The sequence below is a fragment of the Ursus americanus genome, chromosome 8 (genome assembly GCF_024610735.1).
Source record: "Ursus americanus isolate L20-20 chromosome 8, mUrsAme1.1.p, whole genome shotgun sequence".
NCBI classification, from domain to species: domain Eukaryota; kingdom Metazoa; phylum Chordata; class Mammalia; order Carnivora; family Ursidae; genus Ursus; species Ursus americanus.
Window position 1 is genome coordinate 81,946,463 of NC_142134.1, and position 16,527 is coordinate 81,962,989.

Here is a 16,527-nt window from a genome sequence, read left to right on the forward strand (position 1 = left end):
AAAACACTGGCATACGTGCGCTGAAGGCTATTCTACGGTGGCAAAGCCGCAGCAGCGAAGAAGCCAAGGAAATAAACTCTCCGCCCTCACGACGCTTATGGCACATGCACAGAGATGATGGAATTCTGGGTAATGGTAGCAACATAATAAAAAAGAAGGCAAGGGGATAACGAGTGATGGCAGGGAGGCACCCAGGGTCTTACAAAGGGTGGCCTCTCTGAGAAGGTGACTCTGAAAAGTAATGTGAACAATGGAAGGGAGAAAAAAAAAAAAACCCTGAGAAAGGAAGAACACTGCAGACAGAAACAAGAGCAAATGCAAAGGCCCTGTGGCGGGAGCAAGCGTGGCCAGCAGAGGAAGGGTGGGAGCCAGCACAGCTGGAACACAGTGAAGAACAGTCTGAGGGCAGCACAGGACCATGTAGGATGCCAAGGGCCACAGAGAGGAGGAAAGGGTTATCACCACCAGCTGTACAGACTCCCAGAAATAGGCTTTACAAACATCCCTCTCCTGATGTGTATTGGCATGTAAACAATAAAAGCAGCCGCGCTCTTGGAGATGAGGACGAGGGCAAATACAGCATATCTGATACAGACAGACTTCCAGCTGGGGGTGTGACATTTCCACATTCTTAACACTGTATTTCACTATCAGGGCGATGCTGTTTCCCAAACCTCAGCAATCCCCGTTATCAGCTTTATACTCTCTAACATCTCTCAACGGCACTAGTACCTACCGAGTGTTTTCCTTCAGCTACCTCTTACTCGACTCCAGCAGCTTCCTAAGCATTGGTAGTCTATGAAGTCATGTGCCTGAACGGCAGGTTCTTTGTTTTTTCCTCATATTCACTAGGAAACCTAACTTCTAGAACAGGCACACACAACCCAGAGCCATCTCCTTTAACGCTAGGGGCTCACAGGTCAAGCCCTAAACACACTGGCTGGATTTGTCCACTAGTTAACAGAACCCACAGCCAAGCACTATTCCTAGCTACAGGATAAACTGTACTGTACAGCAAATAAGACTCTATGAAACCCCCATTCAAAATGAGAGAAAAAAAACCAAAAGGAGAATCGATCCATGTAATGTCTAGCTCAAATTCATCCCTTTTATTTGGGACATTTCAAAAAAAAGAAAAAAAAGATGCTACAAACTATAAGAAACAATAAAAATCATGCCCACCTCAAACTCTGTACTGTCACCGGGCACAAGGTGTCTGCTGAAGAACTGACACTGAGTCGTAAGCCACTCCCACCTGAGAAACACCACGCGGACAGGCCTGGCTGCAGCAGGCTCTCCACTCTGCACCAGCGCGTCCTCAAACTGCCTGACCTTGTGGAAGTTTTTTCTCACCTCAATACTGGGATAACTGCCTGTTCTCCTTGGGTTGATTACATGCAAGAGGGCTTGAGAAAGTGCTCAGCATCGTCCCTGGCACAGTAAGTACTCAGCAAGTAATACCACAGTCACTCTCAACACTAAGAAATGACAGAAACATGTCGATTCATTTTTTTTATTATATAGGCAATAAGCATTTCATCAGAATTAGAATTTGAAACTTTACCCATAGGGCTTGCTTCTGGCAGTCTGTCTGCTGAAGACTGGCAGCGCACCGGGGGCTGAGCAAGCACAGCCGAGCTTACTGGATCCTGAAGGGAGAGCCCACCCCCAGCACAGGGGAGGCTTCCTGGGCAGCAGGTAAGGGAGGGACATGACAAAGGGGCAACGTGTACCTATCCACGAGCTCCTTCACCCCCTCCTTGTCGGGCACGAGACTCTGGTCTTGGTCGTCAGCCAGTGGGGTCCCCGCCTGGCGGTAAATGCAGCGGACCATGTAGCGCACTTCTGACCAATAGTTCTGCAGCTGCTGAGGTTCCCGGTCTGTCTCTGCCGAAATCTCTCTGTGAGACGGCACAAGAGCAAGGAGGTCAGGGTTCGTGGACAGTCTGGGTCACCCTTCACCTTCCAGACAGCCTAAAGGGATGGGGGAGGGACTCCCACCGGCACCCTCCACCTTGCTCAGCTCCTGGAGCTGGCTCCCATCTGCTGTGGCGCAGGGAGGCCTGATGACCAGCACGGGCTTCAGGTGCCCGCAGCTGTCTGGTTCCCCAAACCCCCATCCCCAGGAGAGTACAGCCCTCCTCGCACAACAGGAGTGAACACACCTGGCGCCCCATGTCGAGACCGCCGATGCTCCCCTCCATCTCGAGGTGCCCATCAGGCTAGGCTGCTCTCACGCCCCACGAAGCCCCTGCTCCCCACTCGGCTGTACTGGCTTCCGTCTTGAGCTGAGCGCAAAGCCAGTTCAGAGGCCCCAGGTCCTGGCCTCTCCTCCCCTCTGCCCTTCAGCAGCTGCAGTGCCAGCCCGCTCAGCCTCCCAGGGAAGGCGCAGCTCTCCCTCTACCCAGGCCGGCCTTAGATTCTAATGACTCCGCTCTGCCTCCTCTCCCCTTGAGTACTGGCTTGCTCCTCTCAGCCCTCACAGGCAGGGACGCGGAAGAGCCTCATCCATCTGGTTCTTCTGCTTGACACAAGCTCCTGTCTCAGTCTTCAGGAATGGCTCAAATGTCTGCCGTCTATATGGAAATGGCCCCTTTCCCATTACAGCTCCAGCATGGGGTCAGGTTGGCCCTGCTCCCGTCTGTCCCAAGGGCGCACACTGGTACCTGCGCTCGCTGCAGGCCTCACAGGCGCACGCAGTGTCTGAGGGGGCAGCGCCCAGCCCCGCCGAGGGCAGCGTCTGCGCACCGAGGGCTAGCCTTCCGCCGCCTGCCTCCGGCTGAGACCCACCAAGAGGGGAGTGAAGAAGAAAGTCTTGGCCCTGCTTGAAAAAGAGAACAGAATAGACTATGTTCAAATGTTCATGGTACAAATTTGTTATTAACATGTCAGGAAAATGCCTTTTAAAAACAAATTTAAACTTAGATACGGACAAGATCTCCAATGACGTCATCTGGGTAACTTTCTCTCTGACACCCAAGGATTTTGTTTGCAACCAATTATTTATTACCTTTGGAGGGTTCTACCATAATCTCATGAAGACAGTCAATAATATTTCTTTCATGCTTTAGAAAGAGCAGCTCCACTCTCAACGTCCTCATCAGCACATGCAACGACCAGAGCATTGGGCACTTCCTCCAACTGATGCCCCACACTCGCCTGGGATGGCGCTTAGTGCAAAGCTAGTGGCCACTGCAAGCCCAGCAGGAAGTAGTGGCCTTGCAGAGCAGAGGCCTCTGGCTCCGTGGAACCCCACAGCTGTGCTGCCTGCTCTGAGGGACAGGAAGCTGGAGAAGAGAATGTTCTGGGCAAAGACGCCAGGATGAAGCAGGCTCCAACCCTCATGCCTGGAACCCAACAGCCCCTAGAAGGTTCCATCAACAGCCATTACAAGGAACATAAACACAACCTTTGCCACCCCCCCCCCAACTCCCCTTTCTCCTATCTTGGGACATGACCCCACACCCACTCAGCTGGCATACTGTTCCTCAGTGACAGGACCTGAGGTATTCTATTACAATATGGATACATGGGCTCCAGTCCTAGAGCGGATGATCCCCATGGTGAAGAAAGGGCACTAAAAGGGCAGTGCTGGCAGCCCCACAGCCATCACCCCACCAGCCTAAGGAGAAGGGCAGAGCCACAGGAGGGGCCCGTGAAAGGGAGTGCACACACGTGAAGAGAACGGAGACAAGCCCTTGGAGGCTGTGGCCTCTGCTGGGTGCTTGCTCAGGGTGGTCAGACACTTGAGGCACCACCCCAGCTTGCTACTGGATGAAGCACAGGAAACTGGGCCTGTCACGTGCCCCTTAGAGTTCGGGCACATGGACACGGGAGGGAGCAGCAGTGAGCCAGCCTCCATCATATGGTAGGCCAGGTCCCAGTCAGCTCCGAGAGCGGGGGCTTGCATCATCAAAGAACCCCACCTGAAAAAGTTCCTGCTAAGTGAGTGGGTCCCAGAATTATACCAGGGGCAGAGCAGGGGTAGGGTGACACAGGGTCTGAGGCAGACAGTGAGGAGTATGCACCGAAGTCTAGGAAACCCTAAAGAAGGGCCTCTTACAAGCAAGAGCCACTCACCAGTGGGACACCTGTTAGGACCCTGGGCCCTGGTCACCAAAGAGAACCACAGACAGCCTGTAAAGAATGGAGACCCCCCCCAACTCGTCTTGCCCAGAGCCCCTTCTCCAACCAGGCAGAGCAGGGAAGGCCAAGGAAGCAGGACAGGCACCACTGCCCTCCACCCCCATGACATACCCTTGGTGATCCCTGAGGGCCCTTGTTGACACCCAGCGGAGATGTTCTGAGAGAAGGGAGACACTCGAGTTTTCCGCAGATTGGACTAGACTTCCGGAAAATGAGACGATTCTAATACCCACGGCGATTAGAAAGGCTCGACAGGTCTGACGGCAGTGCTGGCAGAACCAGGCTATCCACCCAGAGCAGCAGGTCCATGCACTGCACGAAGGAGGTTTCCTCTCTCCTCCACCCCCCTCAAATCCAACAGCAAGGCTCCCCGGGCGACTCCAGTCCTCAGCAGATGCACGATCTGCTCCTGCTACTCCCTCCACTGCTTCCAACCAGTCCAAGCCACTGTCACCTCTGCCTGCCAACCGTGGCAGCTCTCTGCCGGTACCGTTGCCACCCACACTCAAGGCCCTTCTGCAAGGAGCAGCCAGAGTGGTGGTTCAAGTGGGAGAGACCCTGTCACTCCCCTGCACAGAACCTTCCATATCACTTAGAAACAGACTCTAAATTTCTTACCAGTCTTACCAGGACACATTTTTGCTTCCTTCACTGCACTTGAGTCTTTGCCTAGAGCACTAATCCACTAAATCTGTGAATGGCCTGACAGACTGATGGAATTCTATCAGTCACATCTCAGCAGGGAGGCAGGTAGAGCCAGATATCAGTTTTTTTGCCTCTCTGCTCCAAATCCACCCTTCTCTGCCCTGTTGTGTGTCAGAGCAGCACCCAGCAAACACTGCTCTTCGGTCAGTGGTGCTGTGTGGGGGCCTTGCCAGCAGGGGGCGCTGGAGGGACACTGCGGAGGCTTCCCAGTCCCCTCCGCTCAGAGGCTTGAGGGGGACTGAGCTGCACACTCCCGTGACAGCCTGCCAGACCAAGCCTGCAGCTTCTCAGAAACTGCTCCGCCACCCACAGACCCTCTCCCAAGGGTGTCCTGCCTGGAGTCCTCTCCCTAAGCCACCTCTGCCTGGTAGTGGCTGCTCCCTAGATGCGCCAGGGCCGGACTCTTAGCATTCCCTTCCCAGATATTTGTAGCTGATCTCCTGTTACTAGTTAACAGTCTGTTCCAGATGCAAAAGTGTCCCCGTTCAAATTACTGGTGTGGGTGCCCATCTCCTGAGCTTAATCACCCCTGTTCATCTCTTATGTCATAAACTGCTATTTGAAATCTTGGGTGTTTCCCTTGTTTTCTCATTTGGTTTTTGTTGTTTTGTTTTTTACCTGTCTTCATCACTGGAAGCTCAGTTCCACAAGAGCAGGACCCTTTCTGTCCTGCTCACCACTGTACACTAGCACCAACGATGCTGCCTGACACACAGGACAGACTCAGAACAGCAACCAAGAACCTGGAAAGTAATATTTCCTGGTGACAAGGGATGAAATGAGGCCTTTAAAAATAGCACATGATGACTATATAGTAAATCCTTAAATGTGTCACCTTCTAGTACTCATCTTATACAAATTTAACTTCAGTTATTATGTTCTGTTCAAGTCCAACACTAGTTGAAAAGAATACAACAAAATCCACAACAACGTAAAATACGCAAAGTCCAGCATCCAATAACAAAACCAAGGAAAACAGAACACATGACCATGAGGGAAACCGATCAATAGAAACAGACCCCAAAACAACAAAAATGATGCAACTAAAGGACAAGAATCTGAAACTAGTGATTATAAACTCTGTATGTAAAGTAAAGGAAAACATAAACATGACGAGGAGAGAAAGTAAAGATGTAAAAAACTGGCTAATGGAACTTCTAGAGAGGAAAAATATATCTTACAGCAGAGTATCAATAAGTGTGAAGCAATAAAAAATCCAAAATGAGGCACAACAAAAAACAAGACTGAAAAAAAATAAAGCATTTCTAAAACAAAACTCAAGATGTCTAACATGCGGGTAATGGTGTCCCAGAAAAAAAGGTTATATGAAGAAATTGTTGAAAATTTCCAATATTTGATGAGACTGTAAACTGGCAAATGTTAAAAGCTCATCTAAACCAAAGTACAATAGACAGAAAGCAAACCACAACGAGGCACATCAGTAAAAGGGCTGAAAAGCAATGATGAAGTACACATCTGAGAAGCAGGCTGCACACAAGACCAAAGACAAGGATGACAACACGCTTCCACCAGAAACTAGGGAAGCCAGCAAAGAAGTGACCAACAACCTAGAATTTTGAACAAAAAATAACTTTTTAAAATGAAAGCAAAAGAAAAGTTTTCAGACAAACAGAAGCTCCCCTACACTACAAAAAATGTTAAAGGCAGCCCCTGAGGCAGAAGAAGAGCCACAGATGAACAGAGCTACATGCAGGAGTGAAGAGCACCAACACAATAAAGGGGGAGGCAAGGACTCTTCTCATTTTAAGACTTTTAAGAAGATAATAGACGACTGCACAACTGATGGAACTCGAGAGTATAATATTTTAAGGCACTTAATACTACATAGTAAGTATATAATATTCTTTGAAAGTAGAAGTTGAAAAGTTGAAGATATATACTGTCAATTCTAGAACCACTAAAAAAAATGAAACAAAGTGATACAGGTAATAAGCCAAGAGGCGGTAAAATAGAATCATAAAAAATATTCAAGGGGCGCCTGGGTGGCTCAGTCATTAACTGACTCTTGATCTCAGCTCAGGTCCTGATCTCAGGATCAGGAGTTCCAGCCCTGCGTTGGGCTCCATGCTGAGCATGGAAGGAGGGAGGGAGGATGGGGAGGGAGGGAGGGAGGGAGGGAGGGAGGGAGGGAGGGAGGGAGGGAGGAAGGAAGGAAGGAAGGAAGGAAAGAAAGAAGGAAAGAAAGAAAGAAAGAAAGAAAGAAAGAAAGAAAGAAAGAAAGAAAAGAAAAGAAAGAAAGAAAGAAAGAAAGAAAGAAAAGAAAGAAAGAAAAGAAAGAAAGAAAAGAAAAGAAAGAAAGAAAGAAAGAAAGAAAGAAAGAAGGAAAGAAAGAAAGAAAGAAGGAAAGAAGGAAGGAAAGAAGGAAAGAAGGAAAGAAGGAAAGAAGGAAGGAAAGAAGGAAAGAAGGAAAGAAAGAAGGAAAGAAAGAAAGAAGGAAAGAAAGAAAGAAAGAAAGAAAGAAAGAAAGAAAGAGAAAGAAAGAAAGAAAGAAAGAAAGAAAGAAAGAAAGAAAGAAAGGAAGAAAGAATTCAGTTAATCCAAAAGAAAAGAAAGAAACAGAAGGAAAGAGCAGCAAACAACAGATGGGAAGAAAGGAAGAAAAAAAAGAAAAAAACGAAGATGGTACATTTACATCCAAACATATCAATAATTACATTAAATGGAAATAGTTAAAATTTTCAATTGTTAGAACAGATGGTCAGGTTGGATTAATAAGCAAGAGCCACCATGTTTTCTACAGTGGATTATAAAGACACAGGTAGGTTAAAAATAAAGGTTGGGGACATACTGCACGCAAATACTAACTTAAAAAGGCTGGGTAGCTCTATGAATATCAGAGAAAGCTGGCTTTAGAAGAAGGACTGTTAGCGGCAATGAAGGAGATGATGTTGGTAAAAATAAAATAAATAATAATAATGATAACATGACTGATTTAACAAGAAGCAGTAACAGTGGTAAATATGTAAGCACTCTAATAACAGAGCTCAAAATACATGGAGCAGGAATTAAAAGGAGAAATACACAAACCCACAGCTGCATGTGGAATTTCAACAGTCCTTTCAAGTGACTGACCTAAATGAAAACATCAGAAAGGATGCAGAAAATGTGAACACTACCATCAACCAATTTGAAGTAACTAACATTCTTAGTACACTCTTCCTAACAACAGAATACAAATTCTTTCCAATGCACACAACATTAACCAAAACTGTCCATAAAACAAATCAATACATTTCTAAAAACTGAATCATATATTACGTATGTTCTCTGATTACAACAGAATTAAGCTAATAATAACAAAAAGGGGGTCAAAAGGTACAAACTTCTAGTTATAAAATAAATAAGTCACAGAAATATAATGTACAGCATGGCGACTTTGGTTAATACTGTACTGCAAATTTGAAAGTTGCCAAGAATAGATCTTAAAAGTCCTCAATACAAGGAAAAAAACCTTTTTTTGATAACTGTATGGTGTGACAGATGTTAACTTTGTAATATATACAAATAATCGTTACATTATACTAAACTTATAGAATGTTGTGTCAATTATACTTCAATTACAAAAAGGTATCTGAGGGGGCACCTGGGTGGCTCAGTCAGTTAAGTGTCTGCCTTCGGCTCAGGTCATGATCCCAAGGGTCTGGGATTGGGCCCCATGTCAGGCTCCCTGCTCAGTGGGGAGCCTGCTTCTCCCTCTCCGCCCTGCTCGTGCTCTCTCTCTCTCTCTCAAATAAAAAGGAAAAGAAAAAGAAAAGAAAAAGGTATCTGGTTTGGAAATTAAAAAACACAATTCTAAATAATCCATGGGTCAAAAATAAATCACAATAAGGGTAATTATAAAATACTTCTAACACAACGAAAAACACAGCATACCAAAATTTGAAGGACGCAGCTAAAGAAATGCTTAAATAGGATTTTATGAAATTAAACAAATTAACTATGAAGTTGAAAGAAATAATAAACCTAAGAGCAGAAGTTAATGAAACCGAAAAATCGAAAGTCAATTCAACCAAATTGTGGTTCTTAACTTAATAAAAATGATAAACCTATAGCCAGGCTTTCAGGGAAAAAAACAGACAAAACTCAAACAACTAATGTCAGGAATAAAGTGGCAGGGTCAAATCACTACAGATCCCACGGAAATTAAAAAAACAGGTAGGAGAATATTCTGAGCAACTTCACGCCAATATATTTGATATAAAATGGGCAAATTTCTTTCTTCCCAGTTTTGTTGAGATATAACTGACATACAGTACTGTATAACTGTATGTACTATACAGCATAATGACAACGACTACACAAACTTCTTTAAAGACAAAAATTAGTAAGACACACTGGAAGAGATAGACAGCCTTTATCAAATACATTGAACTCATAGTTCAAAACCATCCTAATAAGGCAATTCCAGGTCAAGATAGCTTCACTGGTGAATTCTACCAAACATTTAAGGTAGAAATAATACTAACCCTATACAAACTTTTCCAGAAAACTAAAGAAGAGAGAATACTTCCTAGTTTATTCCACGAGGTATTACCCTGATACCAAAACCACACAAAGATATTGTGAGACAAGAAACTTACAGACTATTATCCTTCGTGAATACAGATGCAATAGTCCTTAACAAAACACCAGGAAAGCCAATATAGCAACCTATGGAAAGGATAATACATCATGATCAAGTGTGGATTATCACAGGAATGCAAGGTTCATTCAACATTTCAAACATCACCATAATTAATTTTGTTAACAAACTAAAAAAGAAAAACTATCATTTCAATAGATGTAGAAAATGAATTTGACAAGATTAAATATCCATTCATGATAATCCCCAGCAAACTAAAAATAGAAGTAGACTTCTCCCACCTGATATACAATATCCTACAGCTAACATCATACTTAATAGTGAAAGACTAAGTTCTTTCCCCCTAAGACTGGAAACAGGGAAGGATGTCAGCTTAGACCACTCCTATTCAACATCATACTGGAGGTCCTAGCCAATAAAGTAAGAACAAACAAACAAACAAAACAAGACATACAGACTGGAAACAAAAAAAATATATTATTTGTAAATGATGTGATCATCTATGTAGACAATCTTGAGGAGTCTACCAAATAACCAACAGAACAAATAAATGAGCTCTCACAGGATACAAGGTCAATATCCTTGTATCTCTATGTATTAGCAATAAACAATTAGATAATGAATTTTCTTAGACATACCATTTAAAATAGCAAGAAAATACAGAATACCTTGGAAAATTTTTAACACACTATGTACAAAGCCTGTACATTAAAGACTACAAAACTACTGTAAGAATAAATTTAAAAGACTTAAATCAATGAAGAGTCATGCTACATTCATAGACTGAAAGACTCAATATTATTAAGATGTCATTTTTCGGAGCCTGGGTGGCTCAGTCCACTGAGCAGCTAACTCTTGAGTTCGGCTTAAGTCATGATCTCAGGGTCCTAGGATAGAGCCCTGCACAGGGCTCCCTGCTCAGAGAGGAGTCTGCTTATCTCCCTCTGCCTCTCGCCCTGCTCATGACAGCTTGCGTTCTCGCTCTCTCTCAAATAAATAAACCTTAAAAGAAAAAAAAGATAATCTTTTCTCCCCAAATTGGCCTATAGACTCAATAAAATCTCAGCAGGCTTTTCTGTAGAAACTGGAAGACGATTTTATTTTATTTTATTTTATTTTATTTTATTTTATTTATTTTATTTTATTTTATTTATTTATTTAAAAGATTTCATGTACCTATTTGACAGAGACAGAGACAGCCAGTGAGAGAGGGAACACAAGCAGGGGGAGTGGGAGAGGAAGAAGTAGGCTCATAGCGGAGGAGCCCGATGTGGGGCTCAATCCCATAATGCCGGGATCACGCCCTGAGCCGAAGGCAGACGCTTAACCGCTGTGCCACCCAGGAGCCCCTGGAAGACGATTTTAAACCTTATATGGGAATGCAGAGGAAACAGAAGAGCCAAAACACTACTGAAAAAAGAACAAAACTGGAGAACTTCTACCTAGTTTCATGACTTACTATAAAAAGCTTCAGGAATCACGACTGTATGGTACTAGCAAAAGGATGGGTATATATGTAAAGTGGAAGACAGAATCCAGAAGTAGACCCACACATTAAAAAAAAAAAAAACCTACTGATTTTTTACAAAGATAGTAGGTAATTTAACAAAGAAAAAATAGTATTTTCAGCAAATAGTTCTGAAACAAGTGGATATCCACATGCAGAAAGGATGAACTTCAACCTTACTTTACAAAAGCTATAAAACTTCTCTCAAAATGGATCACAGAGCAAATGTATGAGCTCAAAATACAAGACATCTAGGGAAAAAAAAACAGTGAAAAATCTTATAACCTTGAGTAGCAAAGATTACTTAAATAGAACACAAGAAGCCCAAATCACTTAAAAATTGATAAAATGGACTTGATCAAATTTAAAAATTTTGCTCTTCAAAGAATAGTGTTCTGCAATGAGAAGGCAAGCCACACACCAGGAGAAAATATTTGAAAAACACATCTGATAAAAGGCTTGTATTCAGAATATACTATAGAGATCTCTCACAATTCAATAATAGTTAAGACAAACAACCTAATTAAAAATAGGCGAAAGATTTGAACAGCCATATCCCCAAAGTGATACAGATGGAAAATAAGCACATGAAAAGATGTTCAGCAAATCATTAAGAAAATGCCAAACAAGCCACTAGAATGGCTACAATTAAGGACTGTCAATTTATCCAGGCTTGGTAAGGATACAGATCAACAGGAACTCTCATACATGGATGGAAAACAGTATAATAAGCACTTTGAAAAATTCCAAGACAGTTCCTTAAAATGTTCATCATACACTCACCCCATGACGTAGCAATTCTACTCCTAGGTATTTATCAAAGACAAATGAACTATGTCCACAAAAGGCTTGTACTCAAATGTTATTAGTAGCTTTACTGTTTGTTTCTGGTTTTTTTTTTTTTTTTTTTTAAAGTAAGCTCCACACCCAGCGAGGAGCCCTAAGCAGGGCTTAAACTCACGACTGTGAGATCAAGACCTGAGCTGAAATCAAGAGTCAGATGTTGAACCGACTAAACCACCCAGGCGCTCCTGAAATGTTACTAGTAGCTTTACTGTTAATAGCCAAAACCAAAAAACACAAAGGTCCTCTATTGGTGAATGGATAAAGAAATCGTGCTTCATCCGTACAAAGGAATACTACTTCGAAATAAAAAAGAATTAACTACACAGATATATGCAACAACACAAATGAATCTCAAAAGCATTATATTAAGCAAGAAAAGCCAGAGATCCCCATTTAAATTATCTTTCTCTGAGGCTGATTCGTTCTGTCTTCCCAATCTGACAGTTCTGAGCAGCAGAGATACTGTACCAGCAACCACTTTCTTGATGCTCATGGTGAAGGAACTTTATATGTTTGTATTAGGAGCCAAGACCCAACAGGGCAAACGTTCAAGATACAAATATTAGCAAACTCTTAAATGACTGGTTTAAATTGAGACTATATGCCTTGATGAGACCCACAGGCAGATAACTGTTGGGAGAACCTAGTTCCTTAGTGTAAACTGCAAGACTCTATTTCAATGGTGTATATGAGAACCAAGACACAGTTGTTCAGAATCTAAAGAAAGCCTTTAAAATGACCTTGAAAACAGAAAAACAGAATATTAATTTGCCAAGTAGTCTTCCTTGTGGCAGGATGCCTGAGTGCTACACAGACTCCTTCACAGAAACAATAATTCTCCCAAGTATCATCTCCCACGCCCCCACACCAGACTTAAATTTTTCATTACTTAAACATACACAAGAGTAAAATGAAATATACCTTATACTTTTTAAGCCTTTGTGTAATTCTAAAAACCCAAGCTGGTCTACAACTTAAAGTTTTAAAAACCTAAAAATCATTACTCAAATTAACATTATTGCAAAAAGACAGATGATTGATTAACTGAAACCAAATTCCTAACTTTCAACATAGGCCTGTTTCTGACTAAGTAGCAGGCTCTTTGGAGTCAGGCCCGTATTCATGTAGGGCTCTCTACAAATCATCTCGACCATCCCACCTCTCTGCCTGTCTCAATTTCTCCCGCACAGAGCTGGCCATACCATCGGTGGGTCTTTGCTTGGCCTCAGCGAAGAACTTAAGATTTAAGATAACTTATATTCCTTCCTCAGTAGCCTTGACAAGCAGTGCACCCAGGCTCACCAGGTCACAGAAGGCAGGAGCAAAAGCCCTCTGATACACAGCAGGCCCTCCAACAATGCGAACAAGCCCTCCCCCATTACCAGAATACAAACAAAAACTGTTTTAACTGTCAGAGATTTCACAGAATTCCATGAAAATACATCCACAGCCTCCCAAGCTGTAAACTCTACTGTGTAGGATGAGGTCCTAAAACATTATCTTCTGATATAAATTAAAGGCAGGCTCATTCCTTCATCCAAAAACCATCCACAGGTGCCTATTCTGTGCCGGGCCTGGGGAGACACCCTGAGCTGGAGGAGACAGGAGCCAGGACAAAGCGGCTGGGGTGGGTATGTGCAGCACAGGCCCAGTGGAAGGGACGATGCGTGCCTGTGGGAGGGGGTGAACCGAGCAGGTACCTGGAGGCTTGGCTTCTGCTGAGCCTGTGCAGCCACCCTGCCCCTTCCCAACGAGCCCTGCCTTGCTCTCCTTGTCCAACAAGCACATGCTGGGGATGCAGGGATGCTGCTGAGGGGGGATGCAGGGATGCTGCTGAGGGGAAGGTGCTGGGTGATGGGCAGGTCAGGGCCACTGCACAGCAGTGTCTCCATCTTCAACAGGGACCTCAGGCTAGCCGCAACCCGGACACCCTGACAGTTCACTGTTTTTACTTCTCAAGGAGACCATTTGAAACCTTAGCCACTCCTCAGTTCCCAGTCTTGTGAGATACACTCTCCCTATCAAAAAAAATTTTGTAAAAAAGATTTCTGGCAGCGATTTTCTCAACTTCCACACTCCCCAGCCCACCTTACTTGTACACCTACACAGCCTCGCCTGAGAATCCTGTCCCAGCAGGATGATTCTTCTCGAAAGAGATCCCAGCTCCCCTGTCCTAGTGGAACCTCATGGGCGCCACCATTTCTCTACCTTACTCCTTCCCACCCCAAACAAGTTCAAACTGCCTACTCAGTGCTAAGTGTGGGCAAGAATATGAGTAACAGGAACTCAAACACTACTGACGGGGACAGAAACTGAACAGTCACCTGGGAAACCGCTGTGTCTTACAAATGTAAGCATCTGAATTACTTACAACCCAGCAATTCTACTTCATAGATAAGCACTCTAATAATTAATATTTATGTCTCAACTGGGCTAAGAGATAACAGACAGCTGGTGAAACGCTATTTCTGGGTGTTTTGTGAGAGCGTCTCTGGAAGAGATGAGCATTTGAATCCACAGACTGAATGAAGACAATCCCTCACCAGTGAGGGTGGGTGTCATCCATTCCACGGAGGGTCTGCACAGAACAAAAAAGGAAGGGTTGATTCACTCTCCCTGCTTCCACTGAAACATCCACCTCCTGCCCTCAGACGTCAGCGTTCCTGGTTCTCAGGCCTTTGGACTCAGAGTGAAGGGCACCACCAGCTTTCCTGGGTCTCCAGCTTGCAGAAGGCAGACAATGGCACTTCTCAGCCTCCATGGCCACAGGAGCCAATCCCGGCAATAAATCTCCTTCCTTCCTTTCTTTCTCTATCGATCTATTGATCTGTCTACCTCTCCCTGACCCGCCATTGGTTCTGTTTCTCTGGAGAATCCTGACCAACATACACTTTTAACAAAGCTCTTACAAATAAGTACCTGGAGAAAGGTATACAATACCCTGATGTCATTTTTAAAAATCACTGATCATTGTTAAAAAAAAAAAAAAAAAAAAAAAAGGAAAACTTTGTATCTTTTAACAAAATTACTGATGAATAAATTATATACTGTAACATATTGAACTGTATGTAAATCATGGATGAATTAGTGAAAATGAGTAAGTGCAGCTACCAAGAAAGTATGAAGAACCTTATAAACAAAGATGCATAAGACAACATAAGCATACACCACTTTCATAAAGATCAGAAACAAACAAAATTAAACTTATTATTTAGAGATCCACATAGAGGCAATAAAATTTTTAAAGGAATTTTAAAATAAGGGAATGATAAATATAAAATTCAAGGACAGTGGCTACTCAGAATGAGGAGGAGGAAAGGTGGGGGAGGGGAAACACAGGCACCTGAGTACCAGGAATGGCCTGGGTTTGACGCTGGCTGGTGGTCACCTCAACTGTCTTCATAACATGCTTATTATACATGCATACATATGCATACAGTTCTCTCAAATATTACATAATAAAAAATGAAATTTAAGTGGGGGTTGGAGAACACCTCTACCCAACCAGCAGCTTTTTTCTTCCATTCTATAGTTAAGCGTCCTCAGCGCCTCCCTCCAGCTTCCCCTTCCCCTTCCAATCTGTCTTCCCTGCCTTCGCCCTAACCCTTGAGAAATTAGCACCTTGAGTTGACTTTCTCAGCTTTCTCGCCCATAATTTACTCTTCAAGCAGCTCAGTCTGGCTTCTGCTCCCATACTTCCACTAACATGAATCTAGCAAAGGTCAGACACAATCTCTTTGCTGCCACCTTCAACACTTCGTATCTTTTCTTGGTTAACTTTTTAAAATGTCTCTTGGGAGGACGGCTGGGAGACAGCTCTCCATGGGATTCTCACACCAGCTCCCAGTCTTGATGGATGTGCCGAGGCTGTAAGCTTCTGTCTATTTTCCCCCTCCCCACTCCCCCTCCGGGGCTGTTTCTCAGGGTTTATGCAGCAGAAAACCTGAGACAAAGTGCAGGCTTGCCTACTACACACTACAAAAGTGGCAGATCCCCACGCTCAGTGTCCCCGAACCGCAACACAAACTCACTGTACCCACAGCATGTATGTACACCTCCCCACTTCACAGACATGGGATTTGGGGAGGGAGAGGGAGCAAGGGGAGCAGACATGTTCATGCTCACGATAGCTGACGTGCTGTGAGCAATAAAGTCCTTGTCTCTGACCCAGGAGTCTCATGCCCCTGCCAGCGCCAATGAAACGGTAATAAGGTAGCTTATTACCTTTAAGTAAAGGGCAAAAAATACAATCCCAGGCTCAACAACTACCAACCACACCATCCTTTAAACAACTACTGTCATTTAGTTCCGTTTATCACACTTTTTCTTTCTACTTCTCTGATGTCTGCTTTTCACTCATCTCTGTCTCAAACATCGGATGTTCTCTGGAACCGCCTCCTTCATATTACACTTCTCACTCTGCCTGCGGTCTTCAGTGCTGTGCCAGTGACCAAGGTTGAGAAGGTGAGTAAAAGTCATCTGTGTGAAGTCTTTTAATGAGTGTTGCAGGCTTATCCAGCAATACAAACAACATCTGAGACAAACTGTAACCTGAAATTGCAACTGTTAAAAAAAAAAAAATTGGGATTCCACTTCATTTGAGAAAAGTAAGGTCCAAGACCTGTTTGACTCATAAAACAGGCGTCTTGCAATGTCCTTTCAATTAACAACTTAAAAAGGGAAGTTGGGGTGCCTGGGTGGTGCAGTCGGTTAAGCGTCC

The 16,527-nt window shown here is 43.9% G+C and overlaps 1 protein-coding gene across 4 annotated transcripts in view; it reads right to left on the reverse strand.

Annotated features, from left to right (window-relative positions):
• The window catches only part of FAM193A (family with sequence similarity 193 member A), a 178,103-nt gene that overhangs the window by 93,259 nt on the left and 68,317 nt on the right, over positions 1–16,527 (reverse strand). For 3 of the 4 annotated variants that reach the window (XR_015725605.1, XM_045774830.2, XM_087864341.1), the window contains exons 3-4: positions 2,667–2,824; positions 1,734–1,901 (exon numbers count right to left, since the gene is read on the reverse strand). Coding sequence is in view for 3 of the 4 variants with exons in the window: in XM_045774830.2 (XP_045630786.2) it covers positions 1,734–1,901; positions 2,667–2,824 (326 nt within the window). In the remaining variant the exon portion in view is untranslated. The remainder of the gene's footprint in view (positions 1–1,733; positions 1,902–2,666; positions 2,825–16,527) is intronic. The other variant, XM_087864340.1, reaches the window with a different exon arrangement.